The 27,717-nt window shown below is 36.1% G+C and overlaps 1 protein-coding gene across 3 annotated transcripts in view; it reads right to left on the bottom strand.

Moving 5' to 3' along the window:
* LOC132313128 (twinkle homolog protein, chloroplastic/mitochondrial) overlaps window positions 1-27,717 on the bottom strand; it is a 35,157-nt gene continuing 7,440 nt past the window's right edge. The window contains exons 3-22 of one of the 3 annotated variants that reach the window (XR_009483392.1): window positions 22,621-22,676; window positions 22,485-22,542; window positions 22,296-22,400; window positions 20,060-20,143; window positions 19,299-19,379; window positions 18,729-18,794; window positions 18,508-18,624; window positions 16,815-16,862; window positions 16,651-16,736; window positions 16,422-16,536; window positions 15,162-15,344; window positions 14,116-14,247; window positions 13,619-13,680; window positions 7,090-7,173; window positions 5,361-5,492; window positions 1,511-1,607; window positions 1,305-1,439; window positions 1,152-1,219; window positions 207-474; window positions 1-46 (exon numbers count right to left, since the gene is read on the bottom strand). Coding sequence is in view for 1 of the 3 variants with exons in the window: in XM_059811796.1 (XP_059667779.1) it covers window positions 390-474; window positions 1,152-1,219; window positions 1,305-1,439; window positions 1,511-1,607; window positions 5,361-5,492; window positions 7,090-7,173; window positions 13,619-13,680; window positions 14,116-14,247; window positions 15,162-15,344; window positions 16,422-16,536; window positions 16,651-16,736; window positions 16,815-16,862; window positions 18,508-18,624; window positions 18,729-18,794; window positions 19,299-19,379; window positions 20,060-20,143; window positions 22,296-22,400; window positions 22,485-22,542; window positions 22,621-22,676 (1,794 nt within the window). In the remaining 2 variants the exon portion in view is untranslated. Of the gene's footprint in view, window positions 475-1,151; window positions 1,220-1,304; window positions 1,440-1,510; window positions 1,608-2,274; window positions 2,575-5,360; window positions 5,493-7,089; window positions 7,174-13,618; window positions 13,681-14,115; window positions 14,248-15,161; window positions 15,345-16,421; window positions 16,537-16,650; window positions 16,737-16,814; window positions 16,863-18,507; window positions 18,625-18,728; window positions 18,795-19,298; window positions 19,380-20,059; window positions 20,144-22,295; window positions 22,401-22,484; window positions 22,543-22,620; window positions 22,677-27,717 lie in introns of those variants that run through there. The other 2 variants (XM_059811796.1, XR_009483393.1) reach the window with 2 other exon arrangements.

The raw sequence follows: 27,717 nt of genomic DNA, 5'->3' as shown, positions 1-27,717 counted from the left end.
TGGACCAGAATTCCACAAACAAGATTTTCCTCAATTTTAAACTTTCCTGAAAATGGAATCACCATTCAACTATAAGTCATAAGCATATCAAGCAGCCTCTTACAGAGAGGATGTTACTCAATTAAAATTTATTTTTCAAAAAAAAAAAAAAAATTACAATATGATACCTAATAATACAAAATATAAATATATAATTTAGTACTTACCATTGTTGTATTTTCAGTACCCTCATTGCTTTTGGAGCAAGCAAAAACCATTCCCGCTATGAAACTCCAAGCAACCAGGTCATGTGCCAAAATTAGGAGAACCTCCTGAAGTTGTAGGTTTTCTCAAGAACTACCGAGTCCATGTGCCAAAATTAGTAGAACCACCTGAAGTTGTAGGTTTTCTCAAGAACTACCGAGTCGATTTTGGTTTATATTGCCGAATTTGCCCGTTAATTCATCCTCGGAGTCCTTATATTTGCCTGTTACCCTGTCCAAAGTGCATATAATGAAGTCAGTCTTAACTTGTTTCGTATACTGTAGCCATACTTGATAATGATCACACACACTAGATCCGTAACTTACATGCATATATGTATTTTCTTTTTCTTTTTTTTATATGTATTTGTCTATCCTAACAACTCCTTAGGTAAGGACACAACCACTAATGCCTCCATGGGTGTATCCTAACTATACTAATACACGAAGACTAACAGCTTAAGCATTTGATTTAAATGCTTGTTCACGGCACACGATGCCCATAGAGCAGACGAGAAAAGAAGCACAACAATCCTAGTCAAAGTAGTAATTTTGAGGTTGAAAACACGTTACAAGAAAAAAAAATTCAAAAAATTCTCAAGGGGTGAGCCAAAACATGGCCTTAGAAAAAGGAATTACAGAGAAATTTTTTGTTTGGTATAAAACTTTAATAAGTTTAAGATACAAAGAACACATTTTGACCAACCCTTTTGTTCAATAGAGCCCTAAGGTTCAATCATAAGAATCACATTCAGATGAAACTACTAAAATATTTGCCCTTAAATTTTACTATAAGCAACTAAAATATTCTTCTACAAAGTTGCATCAAGCATATACATCATAATATCAGTAAGCGTAAAAAGTGGATCCAGTGTGTCATAGTAACTAAAAAAAAAAAAAACTTCGAACCTGTTATATGACAAAAAGGCATTGCCTATGGTCCCTACGACCTTGTTCCGTACCTTTCTTACACAAACCTGAAAACAATTTGTCCAATATGAAAATCTTTAATATCATGTAGAAAAAAATAATATGACGCATACAAATTGAGATTAAACCCACTTGCACTAGATCAATGGGGCCAGCCTCTGGATCCCTGTTCCGGTGAATAACAATCCCATTGTCACATTTATTTATGAAATGTGCACTTCCACTGATATCATACATAGTTGGAGGACCTCCAACCCATTGATGCATCTGTTAGCAGGTCTACAGGTTAGGAAAATAAAAATAAATATGTATAAGAGTGGAAAATTAAGGCTGCCAACCTGTCTTGGATGTGCTACAAACCAGACATGACAAGAGTGATGTTGAGCAAATCTTTTAACCTTTGTAAGCATCTGACTCACATACTCTGTTTCAGTCCTGTTTCAGATTCAATTAATTAACACTTTGAGAATCCATAATACAGCAGATGTCCAAAATAAGGTGGTGTTACGACAAACACCGCAAACCAAGAACAAAACAAGAATCACGACAAAAAAAGTAAACTCGATGCGCACAAAGAACATAAAGATTTACCCGGTTCATTCAAAACCTAGGCTACGTCCATAGTGAAAATCCGGGGAAAGATTTCACTATGCGAAAATCAAGAGATTACAAGTTTCAGCCCCCATACGCTAGCTCTCGCTCTCGCTCTCTCTCTCTCTTTCCTGCAATTTTCAGTGTTCCCTCGTTTTCCACTCTAATCCCTAAACGTCCTTATATACTGGACTACAAGAGAAGTCCTAAACAGGGTCCACGACCCGCAAGCAAAAAATAGGTAAAAAAATATTCATTTTTCGGCTGAAACAAATTTCGGGCCACAACCTCACAGAAGGCAAGGACGAGAAATATGCGAGGTTGGCAGATTTTTCTAGCAGGTCTTCTAAATGGTTATTTTTCTTTTTCTCATCTAATTCTTTTTAAAAATTAAATAGACAAAGGAAGTCAAATGTCAAGCATAAGACACAGGTATAAAAATATTAGCTGGCATTCTATATATATGGGCAACTATTGGAACAGTTCATCAAAACTTGAGTATCAAGTATACCTCCAAATAACCAAGATGGATCAATTTCTTTCCCAGATGGTAGTAATAACTAGGAATCACATCTGATTTAGCAAATGAATTAATCCCAAAGGTTAGGCCAAAAGGAAGAGCAGGGCTTCAACTTTATCTGGCAAAAAGTGCGACTTGACCATAAGCAGCTAAGAAGATACAATCATCATCACAGATGGTGGCTACTCCACATTTTCTTCGAATAGACGTCAAAGCTTAATATCCATGTAATTGTGTGATAGACCTCCACAAGGCATCTTTGACTACAGGCCCTCTGATCCGCTTGACACACTGTCAAGCAATTCAAAGAAAAATGCATTAATGGCTTCTATCTGGCACTTTTGAGTTACCGTATTTAGATACGTAAGAGTTGCACACTTAGGTGTTCTTGATAGAAGAGCCTGTCTAATCCAACAATGACACAAAATATGTCCTAGAAATCGATAGAAATAGTATAGGAAACAAGAAGCTAACTTAGGTGCACTTTTTGGACAGAAAAATATATAAGTTTCAATTCTATGACTAAACATGAGATGTAAAATAAGAGAGAACATAAAAAGGCAGGCATCTATGAGTAAACACTCAATGTAAGAGATGTATCTCTAAGGAACGCCACATTTTCAAAGAGCATTCCAGTGGGTATCAGATTGAAAGGGTATCGTATTCCAGAAGTTACCAATATCTTAATGCACGTGCCATTTCAGCCCAATTGTCCAGTGTTTGGACATTACTGTCATAAAATGTAGAGTACTCAATGCAATAGCACTGCCCTAAACTATTTACAGATAGTACCAGACCAGAAACAGAAAGCAGATAAGCTGAAATGTATAGCAGATAAAATATAAAAATCTACTTAAGCAAAGAAAATACTAAATGATTTATGTGCATCTACGATGGAGATTAATGCATAGGAGATGTAAATCATAGAAATTAATTTGTTATAAAAGAGTTGGTTCACAATCTTGAATAAGAGTTGGTCACTCTATTTGGATAAAGTGTGTCTGAGTCATTATAAATAAAGGGTTAATATCATTGACGCCCCTGAGGTTTGGACAAATCCCGCACGGAAACACTTATCGAAAATTACTATCACTCAGACCCAAAATAACTTTTCCGTCACTAACACTGTCAAAAGGATGTGAAATAACAATTTTACCCTCATTTTTTTAATGTATTTTTAATCCAAATTATCATAAAACGAAAATGACCAGAATAACCTCGTTTATTTATCCAGTATCACATGCTCACTCTCTCTCTGACCTTCCATCTCAAGGGAATTATAGAGACCCAAACACACCCACACTCAATCGACAACCAACGGTTCTGACAACGGTGATGATGGAGAGATGCTTCGATGACGACGTGGAACAAGTACTTCCATGAGTACAGATTTATATATATACACACACACACACACTAATAAAAGACACGCGATGCACGTGGTGAACTCAAAAGTTAATTTGTAATCTTAATTTAATTTAATTTTTTTTTTTTTTTTTTTTACATAAAAATTAAAATAATAATAATAATAATAATAATAATTTCTTGAGTAATTGAAATTTTAAATATTTATGAAGTCAATAATAATAATAAAAACTCCAATAATTCTTGGGTCTTGGAGGGACATGTGATAGTCCCTTCAATATGGTCGATCATCCTACGACCAATGATATGCATACAGGCAAATTGAGTCCACTCCATATAGTTCGTCTCATCCAACCTAACAGTCTTATTACAAAGGCCTAGATGGTGATCACTACTACCTCCCCATACTGGAATCAGACTAGGAGAAACCCCAACTTCTTTTTAAGTCACCTTTGAGCCAGACATCTTTTCAAACAATTTCTGGGTATACAATCCTCATAAACAAAAATAGCAACAAAATACGTAGAGAACCACCTCTCTAACACACAAAAAACTGCAACTAGAAAGATTACCGTCTTGTGAGATGCATAAAAAACGATCACACAAACCCTAGAAAGCAACAAAGTAAACCATACCGGAGGCGCTAACGACAAAGAAAAAGTCGTCGTTGCAGAACAACTCGAACACGGAAAAAACACCGATCGAGACTGCAATCGGTCAAAAACAGGTCCAATTCTTTTTGCAAACACTACTTCCAAGTTGGATCCGCAGTGCGTTTGGATGTGATTAAAATTACTTCCTTGCAAACAAATCCCATCTTGGAATCTCTTCAAAACCCTACAAAACCGCTAGGGTTTACACAAACTTGCCCTAGGGTTTCAACTATATACCTAGAGCTTTACAAACCATGCTCCGATACCATGTTAACTTTAAGAGATAAACGAATCAAGAGTAAAGTATAAGAAAAAGAAGAAAAAAGAGAAGAAAGAGTATGAGAGAAAAATAGAGAAGGATGGGGGAAAGAGAGAAAGAATGAAAGAATACTTTTATCCTTCCACCACATTCTATTTATACTAACAAGTTTCAAAAATTACACATGATTCTTTCATTCTTCCACCACATTCTATTTATACTAATAAGTTTCAAAAATTACACATGAGCCCCAACATTATATAAGTAATAACAAATAAGCCCCTGACAACAATTTTGACCTATGAGTTGTCAAAAGAAATAATATTACACTCGGAAAGTGAAAAAAAGAAATAACAAAGCTCATATGCTCAGAATAAGAGTGTGTTGAGTCATATCCAAATCTCCATATTCCTCTTCAATAAACGAGACAAACAAAGTGATTAACCCACACTCTTGCATGTTATCTAACCTTCATACTATTTTTATTTTTTTAATGAAACAAATCATTATGCAGCAACAGCTGTTTCAGAAGTCAATGGTTCAAACAGAAAAATCAACCAGATTCATCTTGACTTGTCACAACAACGAGAACTTCAACATCCAGCTATTTCCCCTTGGTTTTCACTTAAAGCTAATCTATGAGATGACGACAATTTTTGTTCCTTTAATAAGGGAATAAGCTAAAATTAAATAATTGAAAACTTACAAAGTTCATCAGAGCAGTATGAGAACTTTGGAAGTTCACAAGTTGTTTACTACATGAACATAAATTCTAAAAAGATATGAGGTGAAAGACTCACTGGCTCGCAGAACGCTGATGATCAAGCTCATTGTATGGATCAATCACAAGTCCACGCACCCCATGTCTCAAAACTGCTGCTCTTGCAAGATTAAGAACCCAGTCTATATCTGGAAGGCAGTCATTTTCACACCTATTACACAATCCATAGGGTAAGTAAACACAGAAGGACATGAAAAGAAAGTTCAGAAAAATTACAGGCAACAGTATATAAAATTCATCAAAAGTGAAATCATGTTGAACAAGGCCTGTTTCATATATAATAAAATTGCTGTAAAAATAACAAAATAAAATAACAGCATGACCCTACTAACAAGAATAGTTACAATTGAAAAGATGTATTTAAATGTACCTTTTATCTAATATGAGAATAATCTATATATTATGCGGACATAAGTATGTGTATCAGATGCAGGTTTGCATACAAAGTATAGAACCTAATTGAATTCAATCTTAGGACATGTGGACCCAGCTCGAAATGTGTCCAAAACTTGGATGGGTCTACTACGAGTCGTTGTGGAGACGTCTTGACATTTAAATGCAGAACATTTTACATAATAGCATAACGTATGATGCTATTGCTTTTCAAAAATATACTCAATTATTGTTTCAGTGAAATAGAATCTGGTAAAAAAGCAGAATTCAGTCAATCTTATAATTAAGAAACCCTAATTACCAAAAACAAAGAATTACGGAACCTTTTTTGCTATCAAATTTGAACTTTGTCTTTTCTTCCACCATCACATTTAGAGGATCCGTACGTTTTAAATAGGTATGTTAGATATCCCAAACCCATACCCATGTTGTAACGTGTCAACACGGGTATGTTGAGGGGAATAGGAAGGTCTGTGTAACACAGTGGGTAACTGCATTGAAGGATAAGACCTTTATTGTGAGAAGTAGACTAAAACAGAATAATTCCCTCACAAAAGAAGATGAGAACTAAAACCTTTATGATACAATCCATCCATCAACGTGAGGTAAAAGAAACAAACAACAAAAGCAACGGGGAAAAAGCAAATTGCAGTGAAGGTAAGTTTCTTTACTTTGTCTGAATGGCATGATGTTCTAACTACATGCTGACTGCTGTACTGCTAAAGGTCTTAGACATATAATGTCTTTGTTTTCTGAAAGGTGAAATATATATTGTATTAACAATTTTTTTTTTTTTGGATAAATTATTGTATTAACAATTTTTAAACGGCGAAATATGTATTGCATAAACAATTTTTAAACTTGTTCATATATGTCATAGTTCTTTTGTTTTTTCAGCCTTCAATTTTACTCATTCCCTTGTTAATCTTTTCAGTCAGTTTAACATCTAATTCACAGATACATGGTTATCTGTTCATTCTCTTTCAATTGAAAATGCTTAAATATATTATCCCATGCATTGCACTTGTTTAAAACTAGTTTTGTCATAAAGGACAGATCCATAGTTTTATTCCAAACTCCTCCACGCAGATAGCAGTCTTGTGCAGACTGATCACCTTCACATCTTTACAATAGCAACAAACTGGTCTTAGCTGGATGGGACAGGCTAGGCCCAATAATCTGCAAATCCTACATAGCCATCCAGCAAGCTCAATGAACAGAAATGAGGATGTGAGTAAGCCTTCACTGCACATGGTGTGTTTGTTACAGCATCAACAAATGAAACAACTGAAAAGAATAGTATTGGTCTATTACAGCATGAATAGCACTTACGGCAATTGAAACTTTTCACTCACCGTATGAGATAAAATGTCTGGCTCAGCCATTGCTTCCCTTTCTCTAGGTCATCAACACCCATCCTTTCAACAGATTCTCCATACCTAAGAAAGATTAGCCAGGACAGCATAAAAAGTTAAAAAGTCATAACACAGAATAAAGGATATGATAAATCAAAAGGTAGTAGTTCTAACTCATTTTCTTTTCCTTTCAATGCTTCAAAAAACAGTTCCAAAAATTAATTGACCCACCAAGGACTGAATCTGTGTGCCTACTTGAAGGACATTCTCATATTGAAACCTACCTTAAACCACCCATAATAGACAGCATATACAAGCTTAAGCAGTAATTTTAAAATATGACATGGAAATAAGAAGTAGCATAAATAAATGTAGCAGAGAGGGTGGGCCTTGGAGCAACAGTAAGGTTGCTCCATTGCGAACTGGAGGTCACGGGTTCAAAATTGAAAACAGCATCTCCATGTGGAGGTAAGGCTGATGACCTCCCCAGACCCAGCAATGGCGGTAGCCTCGTGCACTGGGCTAGGCGTTAGCCCTTTATAAATATATGTAACAATGTAAAACAGTAAAAGAAAGGAAAAAATTTCTAGATCAAGAGACCCCATAAACATATCACTATCTAATATTGCATCTAGTTTCATCAATAATCTAAGAAAAGACTAAGAACAAACAACTTCTCAACTGAGGAAGACAATAAATTCCCTACATCCCATGAAGCAGGTAAAAAGAAAGGATGGCAAGTTCCTCATACCGTAAACATACTACACCTGAACAACCAAACAACTGCAGGTGGCTACAGGCTCACAGCCAAATAAAAAGGGTAAAAAAAAATATCGCTAAGTAACATAACAAATAATTGGCAGAAATAAAAACCTTATGGAAGTCTGGCCAGCCAAACTTGAGATTCAAGAATAATCAAACCCAGCCCAGCCTGTGGTCACCATATAATGAACCAGATAGGGTGATTTGTAGACATGAATGCAAGTGTAAGACAGACATGAGACCATTCAACATGGCAGGCATAAAAGAACAAGCCATGGGGGCACGGCAGTACATCATATATCTATAAAATAATTTTATAGGATGGATTACTGAGCAATTGAGCATAAATAGATTTATATTTGTTAGTTCCTAGTAATTCAACTCTTTTCCTTATCATCATCCTTGCAATTATTATGAATGGGCCTGAAATTCTCTTTTTCAGTTATTTTCTGTTACAAGTCAAGTCTCCTATTATAATTAATTTTTAAAATCCATTTCTAGTTACTTCATCCCACGATAGTTTTGGTCAGACTTTTCGCCTATTATCATCTATACAAATGAATCTTCCTTTTCTTATTGATGCATCTATTAATCTATGCTATAGATATCTGTTGGATCCGGATCTCATCTGAAAACCAATTGGTGTCCAGTAAGGGAAGGACACGCATTCCGTTGGCACAAAGATGCTTCAACGTTGCGCTCCTTACAGTTTTGATGGTAACAAACAAAGAAGAAAGTGTGTTTAACATCTTTTCTAAAGATGCAGCAACAGGAATGATCAAAAGCTAATCAAGGATGCGTTATGGAAAGGATAGCACAAAGAAAGAATTTGCAGAAGTCGTCAAAGGAGTAGTATAGAACGGTGAGAGTTAGATCACTTGTAAAGCATTGGTTTATAGCATTTGATTTAAAGCTCTGGATTCACTCATATCATGCATTACATCTAAACAAAAGGTTTTAAAACATTACACAAATGATAAAGGTCTTCACAGATCATCTAACCGAACAGATGATAGGATGTTATTGTTATGATGATCAAAAACAGAGATTGTATTTCCAGCACTAGCCAAGTAACCGATCAGATCACAATGTAACCGATCAGATGTTACCATGTAACCAAACAAATTGCTTCATGTTATCATTCAGATGACCATAACACGAAGGAAAAAAACAAGGATGACCATAACAGAAAAGATGTAATATATCCGCTCTGTCATCTAACCAAACAGATTGTCACTTGTGTTCGAACAGTTCATCTCAAGTAACCGATCAGATTACCCTATGTAATCGATAAGATGACAAAAACAAAAGAGCAACTGATCATCGTAGTTCGTCATATTGGCATTAATTCACATTCCTATGTTATGCCACATATTATCTACAAATGATCATTATTAGGGTCTTAAGAATGATCATCGCTTTAAGAGAGAAAACCCGTTTTTCAAAAGAAACATTCAAGCACTCATATTTATTATTTCATTCATTCATTAAATCCTAATGAGCTTTGATCTTCTGCTATATTCTAATATGTTATAGGATTGTGAGATTTGATCTGCGTATCAAATCCTTGAGAGTTTCTTTGTGATTCAATCTTTTATATTCAATCAGTTGTAAGGGTTGGCATAACCCAGCAGAAGTCTAAAAGAGGATTGTTCTCTTAGCAAGAAGAAGTTGAAGCTGTGAGCTTCTTGTACCGGTTTGCTGTCCACCCATAAGGAAGTGCCATAATGGGTATTGGGAAGTCTCAAGAGGGATCTTGAGCCGAGGAGTAGGAGTTACTGAACCTTGCTAAATCGTTGTGTCAAGAGTTTGCTTTTCTCTTACTCTTTCTTTATTTTTATGCTGTAATTTATTATGTCTCTTCATTAGTAATTCATCTGATCCAAACTTATAATTGAAGTGCATGTTTGAAAATCGAATTATTTGGTATGTTCCCCCCCCCCCCCCCCCCCCCCCGCCCCCGGGGGCGGGCGGCGAGTCATTTACTGGGTAACAATTGGTATCAGAGCCTAATCTCTATTCTAAAGATCTAACCATCTTAGAGATCGATCATGACTAATGTTAACGGTACCACCTTTCAAGAGGGTGAGTCACCACAGACCTCCTGGTTTGATGGAACCAACTATAGCTACAAGAAAAATAGAATGATGGATTATCAAATATGGCATGTCATAGTTAATGGTCCATACATTCCCATGAAAGATGTTGATAAAACTAATATTCCTAAAGAAATGAGTGAATGGGATGCAAATGATTACAAGCTCATATCCGACAGCTACAGTGTACACCTAATAAGGATGTTTGGTCGTCTCTGATATAGGGCTGGCAAAAGGACTGTTTTGTTTAGTGTAGCTTCAGGCTGAACTATTGGAGATAAGGTTATATGGATATAGGCTTATCTGATCCAATGGTTGGAAGTGGTGTGGTCAACCACCTTCTCAAATCTAATGGCTGGAGTCATTGAGTTGAAGATTAAAATTTTGTTGAAAGGGTCTGGTGCAAATAAGTTGCCATAGTACATCAGAGAGTATCTGTTTTTGAGGGAATCATGTGCATACATGTTGTACTTGGGTTCAAAATGTGCGGTCAACCCTTTGTCTGAAATTCGACGGCTGTGATTGGTTTTAGTGTATGGATAAGAACCAAGCTTTTCAGGATCAAGATTCTACGTAGGATCATTGGGCTCCGTAGAATCAGATCGAGAATCATAAGATTCTACCAAACTAGTAGAAAAATAATTCAAACTAACTGCTTAAAAGGTAGAGCTCTCATGACAGCTATGTAACATCAATTTAATTAGAATTGCGAGATACTAACCAGCAATAGATACTAAGTAGTGCGTCCAGGAGGAATCGGCCAAACTTCGTTAAAAAGTAAATCCAAAAAATTAATAATAATAACTAACGAAAAACTAATATTATTTATATAAAAATTGGGTGATAGACACCTTTTACCCCAACCCCCACCCCCCCCCCCCCCTCTATATTTTTTGTCTATAAAAAATATCTGAATTGTATTAAAGGAACGAATTTACAAATTTTCATTATATGAACATTAAACACTGAACTATTAGTAAATAGTCTAATACCAAGTAACAATTTACTAGATCAAAACTAAAGAAAATTAAGACCAAGAAATCAATAATAGAAAGTTAGAAACAGAACAAGAAGCCCAGAAAACCCATCCCATGTATTCACTGAAAAATCACAATCAACCATTAGTATCAAGACTCCAAGAAATCAAATACCGAAAAAATTAATAAATAAATTGATTCTACAATTCTATCAGCGATTCAACCGATTATACTCTGATTCTACAAAGCCACAATTTATATGCAGTTCAGATCAATTTGGGGTGTTGGGATCGTAGAATCACGATTTTAACAACCTTGATAAGAACTGTGTGGCTGTGAGCAAAAATGGACGGATCACGATGTTTCTTCTAAAGGCTAGATTAGGGTTGGGTGCTTATATATACTTTAACTGATATTATATCAGACTGGGACTTCTTTGGATGTGAGCTATTTTGAAGGAAAAAAATCCTCTGAGAGTCTCCAAAAAAAGATAGATGATCTATGCAAGCTTAAAAGAAATCTCATCAGGATATGATAGATTAAACGTAGAGTGCATTTAAAGAGAAAAACATCAGAGAGTCTCACCATATAGATTCTCTCATGGTTCACAGAACTCATCTGTGAGCATGTGAGTGCAATATATATATAATATCAGTGTGCTTTACAAAGACACTGTTTGACACGTTCAACAATGTCTAAACGGTGAGCCTATCATCATGACCCATGAAGAGTGCAAAGGAACAGAGAAGCCATATCCAGCAAAAATAGACTCAGCGGTCTCAGCCGAAAGCTCCATTTGTTAAGTTATTGATGTTTGCACTGTGAGTTGTTCATTCTAGCTAGTTGTTGTAACTCTTATCATAGGTGCTAGAATGTATTTACTATTCCTATCATAAATTGTTTTGAGAGAGTTTGGTCCAAGCAATGGGTTGCAATGGACAGGGAGAGTACTGAGCGATTATGCGGTGAGATTGGTGAGTGAACCCAAGAATTAGGGTGCTATGGACAAGGTGAGTGCAAGAGTGAACTTGTGGTGAGTGCTGCTATGAGTGAGAGTGGTGTACCTATTTATCATTCATAGTGGATTTGCTAAGCTAGTCTTCACATTTTTGAGGATGTTTCCCTCACTGGGGATTTTAACTTGTATATCTGGTGTCTTGCATATTATAAACACACCCCAACCCCCCCCCCCCCCCCCCCCCCCCCCCCCCCCCCCCTCCCCTCCCTTTTTCTCTCTTTCATGGTTTTTTTAATAAATGAATATGGTTTAGCATTGATCCTTGATGTAGAAAAATCACTAGTCTCTCCACACGCAGTACGAACTCTAGTCATTGTTTGACAATACATATCCTGAATTATAAGCCCCCCCCGGGTCATGGTTTTTTCATAAATGAATATGGTTTAGCATTGATCCTTGATGTAGAAAAATCACTAGTCTCTCTGCATGTAGTACGAACTCTAGTCATTGTTTGACAATACATATCCTGAATTATAAGTTTTTATAGGGATCCGTTTTCTTTGTAAAGCCCACCAAGTTATGTCACTAAGAACTCTATCATATGCTTTCTCCACTCTATGAAAAAACATGTGAAAATATTTTCCTCTTTTTTTTTTTTCTTTCTACGTGCTTCTAGTAATTGTCTTACACTCTTAGTAAATGAATAGCCTCCACAACTTCAAGGCATAAATCCAAATTGGTTATAGGATATTACATTATTACGCAACTTTTGTGTAATTAAATAAGGGTAAAAATGGATAAGGATCAAGATACTTAATTTTTTTGATAAGTAAGGATCAAGATACTTAATATTAACAATGCAAATGACAAATGAACAAAGTATGAATATGGGGGGTCATTAACATAATATAAAAGTTTGAGTGGTACTTAATAAGGAATCAGTTTATAAGAAAAAAGGTAACAGGAAAAATGCATCTAAAATTAGTTGTGTGATAACTGATAAAGTGGCAATTATTTTTTCATTAATGTATGTCATTTAAAATATTGTTAGATGAATTAGTTGGATAAAAATTTGCTCTCGGGCCATTTGTAACATGTCTTACATGTAGCAGCCTGTCAAATATTATCCTTCTTTTTCCCTTTCTTTTTTGTTGTCCTTAAAGAGTTTGAGTACATGGAAAAAGGGCAATCAATATATAATCAACCTGTAATCTGGAATGCTAAGTTTATCAAGTCCAACAGTTAAATGATCAATGATGGATTCCCAAAAAGGTATTAAGGGTTTTTTTCTCAATGTAGTAAGGGGTTTAAGAATATCAAGTATTTCTTTTCACACACCAGCATTGTGCACTGCTGTATGTGTGTGTGAGAGCTCCTACATGTGCAGGAAACTAATTCCTAAGTGGGGATGGTTGCATCTGATTGAAGCAATTTTCCTACCCATGTGAAGCTCTTCCGAAACATGTACGAAGAAGGTCTCCCAAGCTCTTTCTCCAAGAATTTAGCTAAAAATCTAATCAAATAAATTTTACCAGTCTTCTATTGGATTCTCAATGAAAAGAATTAATTACAATCAAAATTCAATTTTACTTGGTATAGCAAGACCATCATAATTCATAAGTTTAAAATAAGTTAGATTCATGATGACATATTTTTTTCACTTAAGCAAGCATGAAAAAAAAGAGAACCAACAAGAATAGGCAAAACAAGAATGATCTACAACATTTCAAAGTTACCTGGTACCAAAGAACGGTTTTTCTACGAATTTCTCTAAAAGTTTTCTTGCATGCTCCCGAACCTAAGGATCAATGAAATAGTAATGGATTAATTTGAACACAATGTGCAAATTGGAACAGGGGAAACAGTTTAAAGGTATTTCACTTGATCAAAAAATTATGCAATGGAGAGGCTATTGTAAACTATACTCGTAGACAAAAAAAACTATTAATGTAAAATCAAGTTACTTCCTAAGTAGTTATGATATTACACATTGTCATAGCAGGCGTGACACTTCTCACCATAGACAATCCCATGCTGGACACCTATCAACACAACAATGCCCAGCACTTCCTCTTGAACTAAAGCCAATAGAAAGATCATAGAGATGCACAAGAAAATGAGTATGATACATGCTGAGAATTGTTTTGAGTTCCCACATATGGTACAGAATAAATCAAAATGGTCCATAGAGCAAATATAGTCAAACACTTGAATTTGGGATTAACTACTTTACCTTGTTTTCCATAGAGCAAAGTGCAAATTTCCAATGAACACTTTCACTAAGATTGCACAAAAGAGCATCAATCCACTCACTCTTTCCTGAATTAGGAACTCCAGTTACTATGGTCAACTCTCCCGGCACAACCTGATCAAAACCCAAAAAATAAAAATAAATCAACAGCATAAATGGAAGGTTCCCTAGATTGCAAGCTCTTTCAGTGCATGGTTGTGTTTGAAAAAATAAATAAATAAAGATTCATCTCATCAATTACTTATAGTTAGACTAATCAATCATACAAAACTAAAAAGAGATATATGAATAAACTAAGGAAAAAAAAAAAAAAAAGAGAGAGAGAAAGAGATATATGAATAAATAAAATAATATTTTACACAATTGGAGAAGTATTCAGACTCCACTATAAGTGAGGCTGAAACACACAGTATTACCCTACACTCCTTATGGTTAAATAAACCAACTGATCAAAACCCAAAAAATAAAAATAAATCAACAGCATAAATGGAAGGTTTCCTAAATTGCAAGCTCTTTCAGTGCATGCTTGTGTTTGAAAAAAAAAAATAAAGATTCATCTCATCAATTACTTACAGTTAGACTAATCAATCATACAAAACTAAAAGAGATATATGAATGAAAGAAACCATTTTTTACACAATTCGAGAAGTATTCAGACTCCACTATAGGTGAGGCTGAAACAAAAAGTATTACCCTACACTCCATGTTGTTTTCATACTCATATATATGTTTGTCTTTCTTGAACATTAGTTTATTCTACACATTTAAAAACCTTCATCACTTTTCCAAGAGTCAATTTATAGCCTCGTCTATCGAGTTGGTGCAAACCCAACACCAACACACAAAAATCGATGAATGGTAGGAATATGCTAATATCTCCTGGACCACACTTCTCATACCATGATGCTTCATCACTCAATTACACCATGATGTCATTTAATCAATATTCTCTTTAAAATGAAAGAAAGCGTAAAAGGAAGCTAAAGAAATGAGTTGAAAATTCAAGGCGTAAATCTAAATATACTTACATTGTATAGTTCATCCAAACACCTCCATCCAGTTGAGACACCAATCTCATAACCAAGAGTTCGATTATAATATGCATCAATCTCATCAAAATAATTTTTAAAGTTGAACAGTCCCTTTATAGGATATAACTCAGCAGTATCAACGACTTCTTTCAGCTTATCAGGTCCCATAAACATGAGCACCTATGAGGATACATTTAACATATAGACAAAGTTGGAACAATAATCTCAGCAAAAATAGATGAATGGAAACAAATTGCAAAGAGTATCAATGCTAATGAGTCGCATACAAAGATGAATGGAAACAAATCGCAAAGAGTATCATAAAATGGCAAAAATGTTATCATGAGTCAGATGTGTAAATGTATCATTTAATGAAACAACAATTTTAAAGTCCTTTTTTCTCAACACATAATAATATTGTACTTCTTGAGCATGACTGTATGACAGTAGAAGTTCTACCCGTTCAAAACAAAATTGAGTACGGAAGCACAAATGTCACGACACACCCCAACCCGTGTCGATATTATCCGCTTTGCACACTATCGTCTCGGTACTCACGGTTTTGAGGGTGTTTACATGGTAAGGGGCGACACATACAAGCCTCAGCAACTCCACCCCCCCCGGTTCGCTTTGCACGGTCTCCTCTCGGTGCTCACAGTTTTTGCTCAAAACACGTCTACACAGTTAGAAGGTGTCCACACGTATAAGTGTCATCAAACCTCACACTCCCCCACCACAGGAGATGTGGGACGTCACAACAAATGCAAAAGCTGTGTTACCTACATGAAGGATACTATAATTTTGGACAGATACAACTTATATAAAACAGCCCAAAGAACCCCTTGTGTAAAATCCCATCTGAACTGATCTATCTAAACAAGTAAAAGAACAAACAACTCTCACTGCAGAATACGAACATCCAGGAGAAAGGACTAGGGTTATGATATGGACTTTACTTAGTCATTAAGGCACTTCAGATTCTTCAAGAAATAAAATTTGAATTCGGTCTTTAAATCTAATTTGCATCATTGCAAGCATATGAACCGCAATCATTGAAGCCTCATTTTATCCTGGTGGCTTCTCAAGTGACTGCATGTAAGCCTACAGGAGTTCAAGCCCATTTTTATTTTTTCCTGAATGTGTTCAAGCCCATTGAAGTGGCTTAGATTTACTTTGGATAAAAGTACACAAAAACGTTTTATGAGTCATCATAAACAAAAAGGAACAGAAAAGAAAAAACAGTAATGTATGCCGAACCTCATTTGCATCTTTGAAATGGACAGCCTCATTTGCATCTTTCAAATTGCCAACCTCATTTGCATCTTTCAAATTGTCATCCTTATTCATCTTTGGCCAACAGACTCGCCAGCATCTACAAACCCACAAAAAGTATGGTTACAAATATATCTTTACAAGGGCGCGAAGATTGTTTCAAAGAGAATGTTGGTAAATAGTATAGTATCATCAGAAGAATATAAATGTGAACCTTTCTCTTCCAAGACGGCGTGCAAGCTCTTCAGCTAAGGCTTGACCAGGTCGATCCGCATCAGTAGCAAGAATTATGCGAGATGCCTATCAAATTTTCAAACAACCAAGGCATTTGTTTTCTGCAATAACTCTACAATTAAAGAAGGGATCAAAAGAACTAACCTTCTCAAGGTACTTTTTGCAGTTCCACAGATACTGATACTTTGTGTCCTAGCTTTACAAAATACATTAAAGAAGCATTAGATTCGAGATTTAAATATAGAATGGAACCAGATATGACAACCATGAAAGGATAAGAGGACAGTTCTGCAACTCTCCACTTTTTGCTTGCGATCAACAATGAAACTATTACTAAAGCCTACCCAAGGACCGAGTCTTAAATTGGGCACAAGCAACTAAAATGGAGTGGGAATATTGGAGAGACAAGAGGGAAAACAGAAACATACCATGTATTGAAATTATAGTAGAAGAAGGAACTAAATTACAGAAAATTTCAGCAAGGAGAAAATGACAAACCATGATAAAGAATGCATATAATTAATCATCAGAGAAAAAAGTGTAAAACTGATGACCATTTCCGTTACAGCAAAGATGAAGCAAGCACATCAGAAGTAGAGTCAATAACGCAAACAGAACTGTGAAATCCCGACTATAAAATAGACCAACTACAACCAGGATTTCAAGATAATACCACATACATATGGTGTATGGTTTACAAAGAGCACAACAACAATACCAAACAACCTTTCAGCTAGAAGTCTTGCATGGGTTAGAATATAAAAATTATTTCCTTTTAGAATGAAGAGCTTCAATTCATCTATATTTTACCAACGAACACTTTGGATAAAGAGCTCCAATGAACTCCAATGAACTCCAATGAACTCTTTGGAGTTCTGAGTTGACTCGAGGAGAGGGTATCCTCAATATTTGGATTGACCTGAGGTTTATCTGTGGGAAAGAACTCATTAGGGTTTTAAGTTGAAGGCGTTAGACCATTTTGCTGTTCGAAAGCCTTTTTTTTATAAGTAAGATTGTATTAGAAAGCACTCAAACGGGGAAGGCATCCCATACAAACTTCATAAGGCTCAAAAAAGCCACTAAGCTCTAAGAGTTCAAAAAACCAAATATCTCCCTCATGGATTTACAATTTCTCTCCAAAACCCAACAAAAAAGAGAATAAAGGATATAGAACTTTAGCGTTCCACTAGGAGTCACCTTGCCATCAAAGGATCTCAGATCTCCTATTCCTTTCTATCCATAAACAACACCAAACACACAGAGGGGATACCCTCCAAATGTCACGGGATTGGGATCTCCTATTCCTTTCTGTTCAAAAGCCTTTTCTTGACGACATGGCAATGGCCTAGTGGAAAGGCTCGTAGGTGATATCCAACACAACAGTCCACAAATTTCGATCTCTGAATACCAAAAAGTTTTCACATCTTTGAAATTTCATATACGATAAATCCGAACTTGAAATCATGATACACAAATCTCAAATATTGAGTGAGCCAATTTCTGCAACATTTGCTTTCAGAGATTGTATATAGGGTAGGAACACCTTACACATACATGGAATCTGCGACTCAAGTCGATCTATCAATTCACGAAACTTGAAACTTCCTTAAAAATCATCTATAGGTTACATATACATGTGTGTGTGTTTATAACTTGCAATTCATAATCTAGGGAGAGAGAACTCTATTCTTGTAAGGAACATCATTGTCGTACAGTTTTATATCAAAACATTATCAAAACTATTGAGTATCACTAAACATGTATTATAAAATTTATAAAATGGACATATAAAATTTAAAGAAATTGACATTTCTATGATTCATAAGTTGACAAAGACCTGGTCTTCAGATGGCACATCTTTAGTGGAAACTGATGGAGGTGCACCATCAGGGACAGACACACAATTCCGGAAACCAGCTTCTTCCATAGCAAGTTTGTCCATTTCACCCTCAACCTACAATCAGAAATATAAACCTAACATCAGATAGAGAACAAAACTTTAAGGATGTTCCACAAACTGCAGAACACTAAGAAGGTATGACATTATGAGTACCGTACAATGATTATATCATCCGTGTTGCTTATATCATCAAGTCCATAGAATATCTTTTCAGTATCCTTTTCCTGCAAATTAACAGCAGAGTAGTGATAAGAGCAATATCAGAGTGGTATTAAAATCTAATTACATTTTAAAAATTAAAGTAGAAACAAATATAATAAGAGTTCACTGTAAGAATAGTTTAGTAAAAGAAAAAAAGTATTGACACAACACAAATATATAGATCCACAGCCAATTGACTTAAAGGTCAATGAAAGGCACAGCCACAAAAATGGCATTTATCTAAAAGAACAGGACCTACACTTCAATTATTATGTTGGAGACATTTCTCTTAGAAATCCCTCTGATCAGAATATCATTGTAAATAGATTAATTTCACAGATCTTTGGCAAAATTTAAGGTATAATCATCCAATCAATAAATTTCTGAGCAAATTTAATCACCTGCACAGGGTTGAGCTTTCAGCTAAAGGATTTAAAAGACAGTTAATGAGGAATTATTGCCATTGTTCCAGCTTCGCTTGTTAATTACTTAATTTAAATTTCTACGGTAACATTAATCATAAGAACCTGCCAAAACTTTTTGGTGATGCCACGGTATTTGCAACTCACAAGTGCTCCATTTCGTCGATAAGGAAATGCAATGACAATCTGCCAATAGAATTTCAATAGTTAGTTAAGGCAAAACCAAAACTAATAGTCATGTTTATACTTCAAGAATTGGAACAGAAATTGCACTAAAAAGGAAATAATCCTTGCACTCTTAAACTTCAGAAATGAGCTTACTTTACCACATCACATGACTGAGAAGAAGTGAAGCACCACACGGTTTCAGATGGGTAGTAAATGTCAATTTAAACATTTTTCTTTCCAATTTTTTAACTGTTTGGATAGAAATCAATTTGGTTTCACATTAATATAATCATAGTTCAAGACTTTTAATGTTCACCAGATATTCCTTCCCTAACTTTTAATAGTAGACTGCTCAGAACCTACCAATTGACATGTCCCTCAGGCAATTTACATACCGCAAAATATGGAAACTTTCGAACAAGCAAAAACCAATCAGAATTAGACTCCACCATTTTCCAATTAACAAGGAGAATGCAGCTTATTGGTGATAGCTTTCTCCAACTGGATCAACCATTGTCATACAAAAATGATAAGAAAGGTCCTAGCAAATAGTAGATATCACCCAACTAGGACTTGAAGGATTCAGCAAAAACTTCTACAGCTCAAAATTTTGTTCTTAAACATAATACTGCCACATGATTGAAAAATACAAATAGCTACTGGTAGTAGTACTTGAAGGATTCAGAATGGTTGTTGACCTCATCACCACATTTTCTTTGCATTACAGAATTTCTTTGCAGCGTTTCCACCGATATCATTCTTTCATTAAAATATTCACGTAGCTGAAAAAAACAACAAAAACAAAATATTAATAATGCTCATTAATAACAGTATAAATGTGTGGAGGATACCACTCAAACTTGAATGAAAACAGCATGATAAAGAAATAAAAGAAAATATTTTTTCAAGCGGAAAAAAATTCTTGGTTTTGGCATTCAGCCACATGCATGCAGCAGTCTTGTTAGTGAAAACGGTAGAATTATCAAGGGTGTTGTAGCCTAGTGGTATCTCCTCTACCTCCCAAGGTGGATGGTGAGGATTCAAGCAAATGGGTGTGTGAGCTTCTTGCCAAGGAAACGAAAAAACAAAAATACAAAAAAAGGGTATAATTCATAAGCTTCCTAAACAGGATATATTACAAAACTAAAGTGAGCAGACTACATTAAAATTGAAGGGGAAAACAAAGTTTTTCAGCTTGACATAATACAATTTACCCATCCACTATGTGCAATTTTAAGGCTTTCAGGCTTAGGATGCAGTTCTCAAGACTCGTCTAATAAGTGTGCATCATTTTCTTTTATTTTAAGAAAGAAAGTTTTGCCTCCCATACAACCAAATATAAGGGCTTTTAAGCCTTTTATTACAAAACTGGCATTTAAATACCATTTACACTCTTTCCATTTTTTTTTTTTTTTTTTTTTGATAAGTAAGATTGTATTAGAATTAGAAAGCATTCAAACGGGAAACACATCATGCAAAAGCTACACAAGGCCAGATAGGACCCCTAAACTCTCAAAAAGTCCAAAAAATCAACTATCTCCCCCATGCATTTACAATTTCTCCCAAGAACCCAACAAAAAAGAGAACTATGAATAAAGAACTTCAGTGTCACAATAGGAGTCTCCTCTCCATCAAAGAATCTCCTATTCCATTCTGTCCATAAGCACCACCAGACTCACAAGGGCACTACCCTCCAAAAGTCACGGGCTTGGGGCACCCACTATAGACCCTCTCCAAGCCTCAATCAACCTTCTCGAGGACCTAGGTTGTGTGTCCTTTATATGAGGATTTCTTAAATTTTATAAAATTATCTTACTTAGCAAACAAACAAAAGAGAAAAGGAAATTCCTTTATACGAGAATAATGCGATGAAGCATTGCGTAGTTTAAATAGGGACAAAGCACCAAGTATGGGATGACTAACGCTTGCTTCCAAGAATGTTGTGGGATTGTCTGTAAGGATGTTTCTCATTCATTTAATCATCTCCAAGGTACTAAACTTGAGACGAATTTGAGTGATGCGACCTTCATTTTTGTGATTTTGAAGTAGGGAGAAGCTGTGTACTTTAAGAACTCTAGAACTCTATTTGTTTAGCGGGTTGCACATATAAGCTCATAGCATTTTGAAGGTGGTTGATAGAGTAGTATTAGATTCCTTAACTGATTCCTTTCGAGGTGGGCAGATTTTGGATCTGATACATGTGACTTTGAGATCGGACAAATTCGCTGTTATAAGTAAGCTTCAATCTCGAGAAGGTACATGTTCATGTCCTCTAAGGAACCCCACAATTTATTATAGACGGGAGGATTTGGTGTCAAACTGCAGGTGGTACAATAATATGGACCTGTAGTTTTAAGGGTGGTCAAATTTGATCTGTTTGGAATTACAAGGTCAACACCTGACATAAAAAATATATATATATTTCTACTGCAAAACAAATTGGAGCTTTTTATTAGACTCAGATAGCTAGTAACAAATGTCTAAAAAATGAAAACAGGATTTCTACTGTAGCTTTGAAGAAGCACTGCAGCTTTTTCTAAGAAATAAAAGTATTTTCAGTAGGCTTGGCTCATTTAATAAACGAGCTCACATTAAATGAGCCTAAAAAGTGAGGTCAAGCTCTAATAGTTTACTTAATGATTGAACATGGCCTAAAGCCTTTAACAAGTCAAAACCGAATTCTTCATCAATAGTTCGGTTCATTTACAGTCCTATCAACAACACTTTTTTCAAGGGAATACTATAATATGGAGATCCAAAACTTGTTAAACATTGAATTGATGTATCATACACAACACACCATCGCAGTAACATACTCTTCCAAAAAATCTTATCTATGATAAATAAGAGTTAAGAGGGTAAAGTGCTTAGAGCATTTAAGAAAGTAAATTTAACAAGAAGGAAAAGGGTATTCAAAAAATATAAATTAACTACCGCATCACAGAGTGGTTCCAACTCCAAACTCTCTTCTGTAATTTCTCTCTTGTGCTTAACTTTTGGGCTCCGAATCATGCTTCCTGACTTAGCATCTGCGTGGGCCTGAAACCAAAGCGCCACACTTGAAAAGGGGAATCTCAAATAAAATAGAGTCTGAATGAAAACTAAAAGAAAACAAAAAGTAACCTGTATACTGCCCTTCCATCCACAATTTGCCCGAAAACAATTCCAAACTGCTGATCTCCTACACATATTGAAATGACCAGAATAGATATTACTGGCATAAGGACAAGTAATAAGAGAAAAAAATAGAGTGGCTTACCAATTTTGAGAGATACAAAGGGCTAAGCTCTTCTCTCCGGAAGCCCCACCTTTGCACTATGGAAACAAGGAAAAAATAAATAAATACCTAAATACATATTTTACATTGGAAAACCAAGGTTTTAATTTTATCCCAAAAACCAAAATGCTTAAATGAGTTGGTCTTCTTTTTTTTTTTTAATGAAAATATTTCTTTTGATAAGTTTTTTTTACATTTAAATATGCTACTACAGAGTCGTATTTATAAATGATATAAGCATATACGTATTATATATAACATGTTTAATACTGTAACTAATAATATGTATTTATCAAAAAAAAAAAAATTGCAATGTATGCGTTACCAATTTCTATTGGCCATACTTAAATGCCACAACATGGTCCCATCAGATTACAGGCACTTGGAAACATTTCAAACCACAATATGCAAATCCGAACACTCCAACACGTAAATCTTAGACAACACAACATATGAGAATCTTAATCTTGACGAAGAGACACTCGCATTTCAAGCAGCATAAATATTAAATAACAGTGCAAAATCCAATAAAACAATGAGCATAGAACTTTCAAATCCAGTTATGCACCAATGAAGTTCGAAAGATAGCCTAATTAATATGGATGCTTATCAATATCAAACATTTTCAAATGTTTAACCTCATGGTACATGAGCTTAAAATCAGGATTAATAATTTTCTTCCATGGTAGCATATTTCTTTTTTATTTGGTTCCATAGATCGATATATTCAGTTTTTTATTTTATGCGCAAGCTCCGGCACAAGAACACAGTTAACCAACCACTCTGTGAAAACAATACTGAAAGTTCAACCCATACCCAAATCTACACCAACTAGTACTTTGTATTCAGTGGGATGACCAATGGCTTCATTTTGCGTTCTTTTAAACTTTTTCCAGTCGTTATTTGAAGAGGGAATTGCTAATGACTATGGCCAGCTCTGTAGTTTTGCGGCTTTCGTTTAACCAGGAACTGTGATCGAATCATTATATAATAGTTGCTAGATGCAGTAACCTTACAAGGCAGCATAGCAGCTTTCAAGAAGCGAAATTAGGTCTTGATTAATTGAATTTTCTTACAAATGAATTTCGGTTGCTTGAGTTACATTGAGTGAATCCGTTGATAGACCATCATTAGGATTTTAATATAAAATCTAATACATTACAAAAATACTTTTATTACTCCATACAATGAACATATTTTAAACAGTAGAATCGAATCATAATTTAAGTTCCTAGAATTCCTTGAATATTTTGTTAGACATACATTTTAAGATACAAGTCATCGTCAAAAGTGTGTTTTATGCACTTCATAAATGTCTTAAAACTTAAAAGACATGCATGATTCATGTTTCATCAGTTATCAGTTTTAATTATTTCTTATCTTTAGTAGCCAATCACATCCATTCAATTATTTGGTTATATATAGTAATCACATAACCATATATATCTATGCACAGACATGCATAATTTCTATAGAATGTTGTTGTCTGGTTCAACAGATGCCTTCAGTATCAGTGTCATTGACACAGGTTTGAGCCTAAGACCAACCACTTTCCGAATAACAAATGTTAGGTTTATCTGAGTCCTCTCTCCCCAGGACACGCTATAGCAGGACTAAAACCAGTAATGCCCTTTTTACATTCATACTTGTTATATTCAATAACATTTCCCAACTGATCAAATGTTGTTCTCTCTGTGTAATCTTTCTATAATTAAAATAGTGGTGGAATATTAGGTATTTTCTTTGCCTAATTACACCTCAGTACCTAGAAACTACCTATTACTTCTAAAGTAAAAGGCCTCGCTCATGCTTGCACTTGGAAAACTATGAATGAATTGACCCAAATTATAGCTAATTTTTTTTCTTGGTAAGTTAGTTTTGCATTAAATAAATCCAGACTCATTTGGATTGGATATCATTTTTTTTTTTTTTTTTTGATAAGTAAAAAGTATATTAGAAAAGCGTTCAAAAGGGGAACGCGTCCCTAATACAAGAACGAAAAAAAGACCTAAGGACCAATAGCATCCAAAAGATCAAAAAAGTCATCAATCAAGGAGCACACGCTTCCTCTTACATAACAGGAAAGAGAACGAATAATATGAATTTTTAGATTTGCTAAAGACGATTCCTTGTCTTCAAATTTTCTGTTATTCCTCTCTCACCAAAGGCACCACCAAACGCAATGTGGAACAATCCTCCAATAATCGCGAGCATGACCTTTAACTGGGCATCGTTTCCATGTGTTGATCAATTGTAAGGAATGCTTAGGCATTACCCAATAAACACCAAACATGCTAAATATGAAATTCCAACAATTGTACACCACAGGACAGTGCTTAAGAATGTGATCCACGGATTCTCCATCTGCTTTACATAGACAACACCAATTAAAAATGGTGTTACCTCTCCTTCTCAGATTGTCCAATATCAAAATCTTTCCCAATGTGGCAGTCCAAACGAAGAATGTGATTCTAAGAGGAGCTTTAGAACACCAAATAGACTTCCATGGGAAATCATAACTAATGAAATTGGACAAACACAAGAACATAGATCGGACACCATACCTACCATGGGTTAATGGGACCCACAACATAGCGTCACACCCTCTGCCAATATCCTTCTGTCTATACAGCAGATCCAAAAAAACACATGCTTCCTCCATCTCCCAATCCTGAAAGGAGCTCCTGAAACGCACATCCCACGTAACTCCACTATTATCAAGATGATAACAATCAATTACGTAGGCGTGCTTATTATCAACAATACTGTAAAATCTAGGAAAGGAGTGAGACAACAACTGATCACCGCACCATAAATCCTCCCAAAAACGAACATGCCTACCATCACGAACCTTGAATCTAATATGTGAGGAGAAAACATCCCAATCCTTCCGAATGAATTTCCACACACCAACGCCTCCTGTAACAGAGACTGGACGGTAGGACCAACCCCAACTCTCCTCTCCAAAGCGACACGAGACAACTCTTCACCACTGGCGATGGCGTTCCTTACCAAATCTCCATAACCACTTTCCCAAAAGAGCTCTATTAAAAAGGACCAGCTTACGAATGCCTAGGTTGCCTAAGTTCAATGGTTTGCAAACTTGTTCTCAATTAACAAGATGATACTTAAACTCCTCTCCTCTTTCGCCCCATAGAAAATCCCTCTCAATTTTTTCAATCCGTTCATCAACAGAGCATGGGATTTGAAACAAAGAATGAAAGCAGGTAGGAAGGGACGAGAGAGTACTCTTAATGAGAATGACTTTCCCCCCCACCTTTAAAAGATACTATTTTTTCTAACCTACTAATCTCTTCTCATATCTATTAATCACCGGTCCCAGTTCCCCACTCTCGTGGAGGAAACTCCCAAAGGCAATCCCAAATAAGGAAGAGGAAAAATGCTCACTCCGCACTCAAGAATTGCAGCTAAGAAGAAAATATCTGGAACATCCCCTACTGGGACAAGCACACTCTTCCCAACATTAATCTTAGGTCCAGAAACCGCTTGGAAACAAGCCATAATGCACCTCAAATATCTGAGTTGGAAGACATCAGCATCACAAAAAACCAAGGTGTCATCCGCGAACAACAATTGGGAAATCTGCATCTGATGTTCAACATCTCTGCCAACTATGAAACCCCTGATATAACCCAAATCTTCCGTTTTTCTCATTAATCTGTTCAATCCCTCCATGACAATAAGGAATAGAAAAGACGATAATGGGTCTCCTTGTCTCAAACCACGCGAACTAGCAAAAAATCCAGCAGGGGAACTATTCACAAGCACAGAGAACATGACAGGCGAAATACAAGTTTCTATCCATTTTATTCACCTATCTCCAAACCCCATCCTCCGAAGCAAATAAAGAAGAGTCTTCCAATTAACATGATCATAGGCTTTCTCGATATCAAGCTTGCATAAGACGCCAGGAACCCCACTCATTCTCATAACTCCTTTTCTACCTTCTTCGTGTGAAGTGAGAAGTGGGGATGGTGTGGAGGATGGGTTGATTCAACAGAGGGATTTTTTTGGGTCTTCAGATTCACGGATTGATGGGGCAGTGATGGATGTTTCAAAAATTATATATGGGAGCGCAGTGTCACGGGCTTAGAGTTTCAGCACCACTGTAGCTGCTCCCGTGCGGCACCAAGACGTTGCTTTCACTCTCGCAAGTACTTGGTCAGCCTAACTCCCGTGCACACCTTAGCCAACACACTCCCCTCGTGCGCTTACTAGTGTTGTAGTTGCCCTTGCCCTCTCCTCACTTGGCTTGCACACTCACACACTAAGGCACTTAAGTTGGCAAGGAAAGAACACTTCTATTACTTCAAAGAATGCTTTGTACAAGGCTAACACTCAAGCTCTCTACAAGGCTCTCAAGACTCACTCTAGGACTTGTTGCCTACAAAATGAAGTCCTACCTCTATTTATAGGCATCCCCATCCCTAATGGACGGCTAGGATGCATTCTAACCAACGGTGGAGATTGATTATCTAGAATCTTCTCCCACCTTCTTCACACTTCCATACTTATCTACTAGTATCTACAACATTCTAGAATTCTCCATACTACTCCACACAACTCTGGAGAACTCTAGAACCTTCCACACACTTCTACACATTTCTACACATATCTAGAAACTTCCACATAACTCTAGACTATTCCGGAAGACTCTAGAAACTCCACTTGCCATGCAGTTGCCATGCAGCGTCCTCCTCAGCGTCTGCGTGTCGCCTGCGTGGCATAACCTCCATAAGCGGGGCGTGACATTCTCCCCCACCCATTTCCGTGACGCCCTCGTCACGGTTTCTTCAGCTGACCCAGCCTCTCGCAGGTCATCAGCACTTGCGCATATGTCCTTGGCCCAAACGTACGAGCGCCCTTCGGGAGATGTGAAGTCCTCACGAGCTCCATCGTGTTGACTGCCACCTCTGGACTCTCCTTCCTGCCCACGAGCGGCACCATGCATGCGGCCTTACATTCCTCGCCTCCAAGTATCATCAACGCACCAAGGCATGGTAGTGGCGCGGCGTTGTTCCTGTCCATGAACTCCAGCCCCAGCACCATGTCGTGGTC

Source organism: Cornus florida, unplaced genomic scaffold (assembly GCF_030987335.1).
Source record: "Cornus florida cultivar Cherokee Brave unplaced genomic scaffold, ASM3098733v1 CherokeeBrave_3.0.0_Hap2_Chr01, whole genome shotgun sequence".
Lineage (NCBI taxonomy): Eukaryota > Viridiplantae > Streptophyta > Magnoliopsida > Cornales > Cornaceae > Cornus > Cornus florida.
This window is presented reverse-complemented; position numbering and strand designations above follow the sequence as displayed.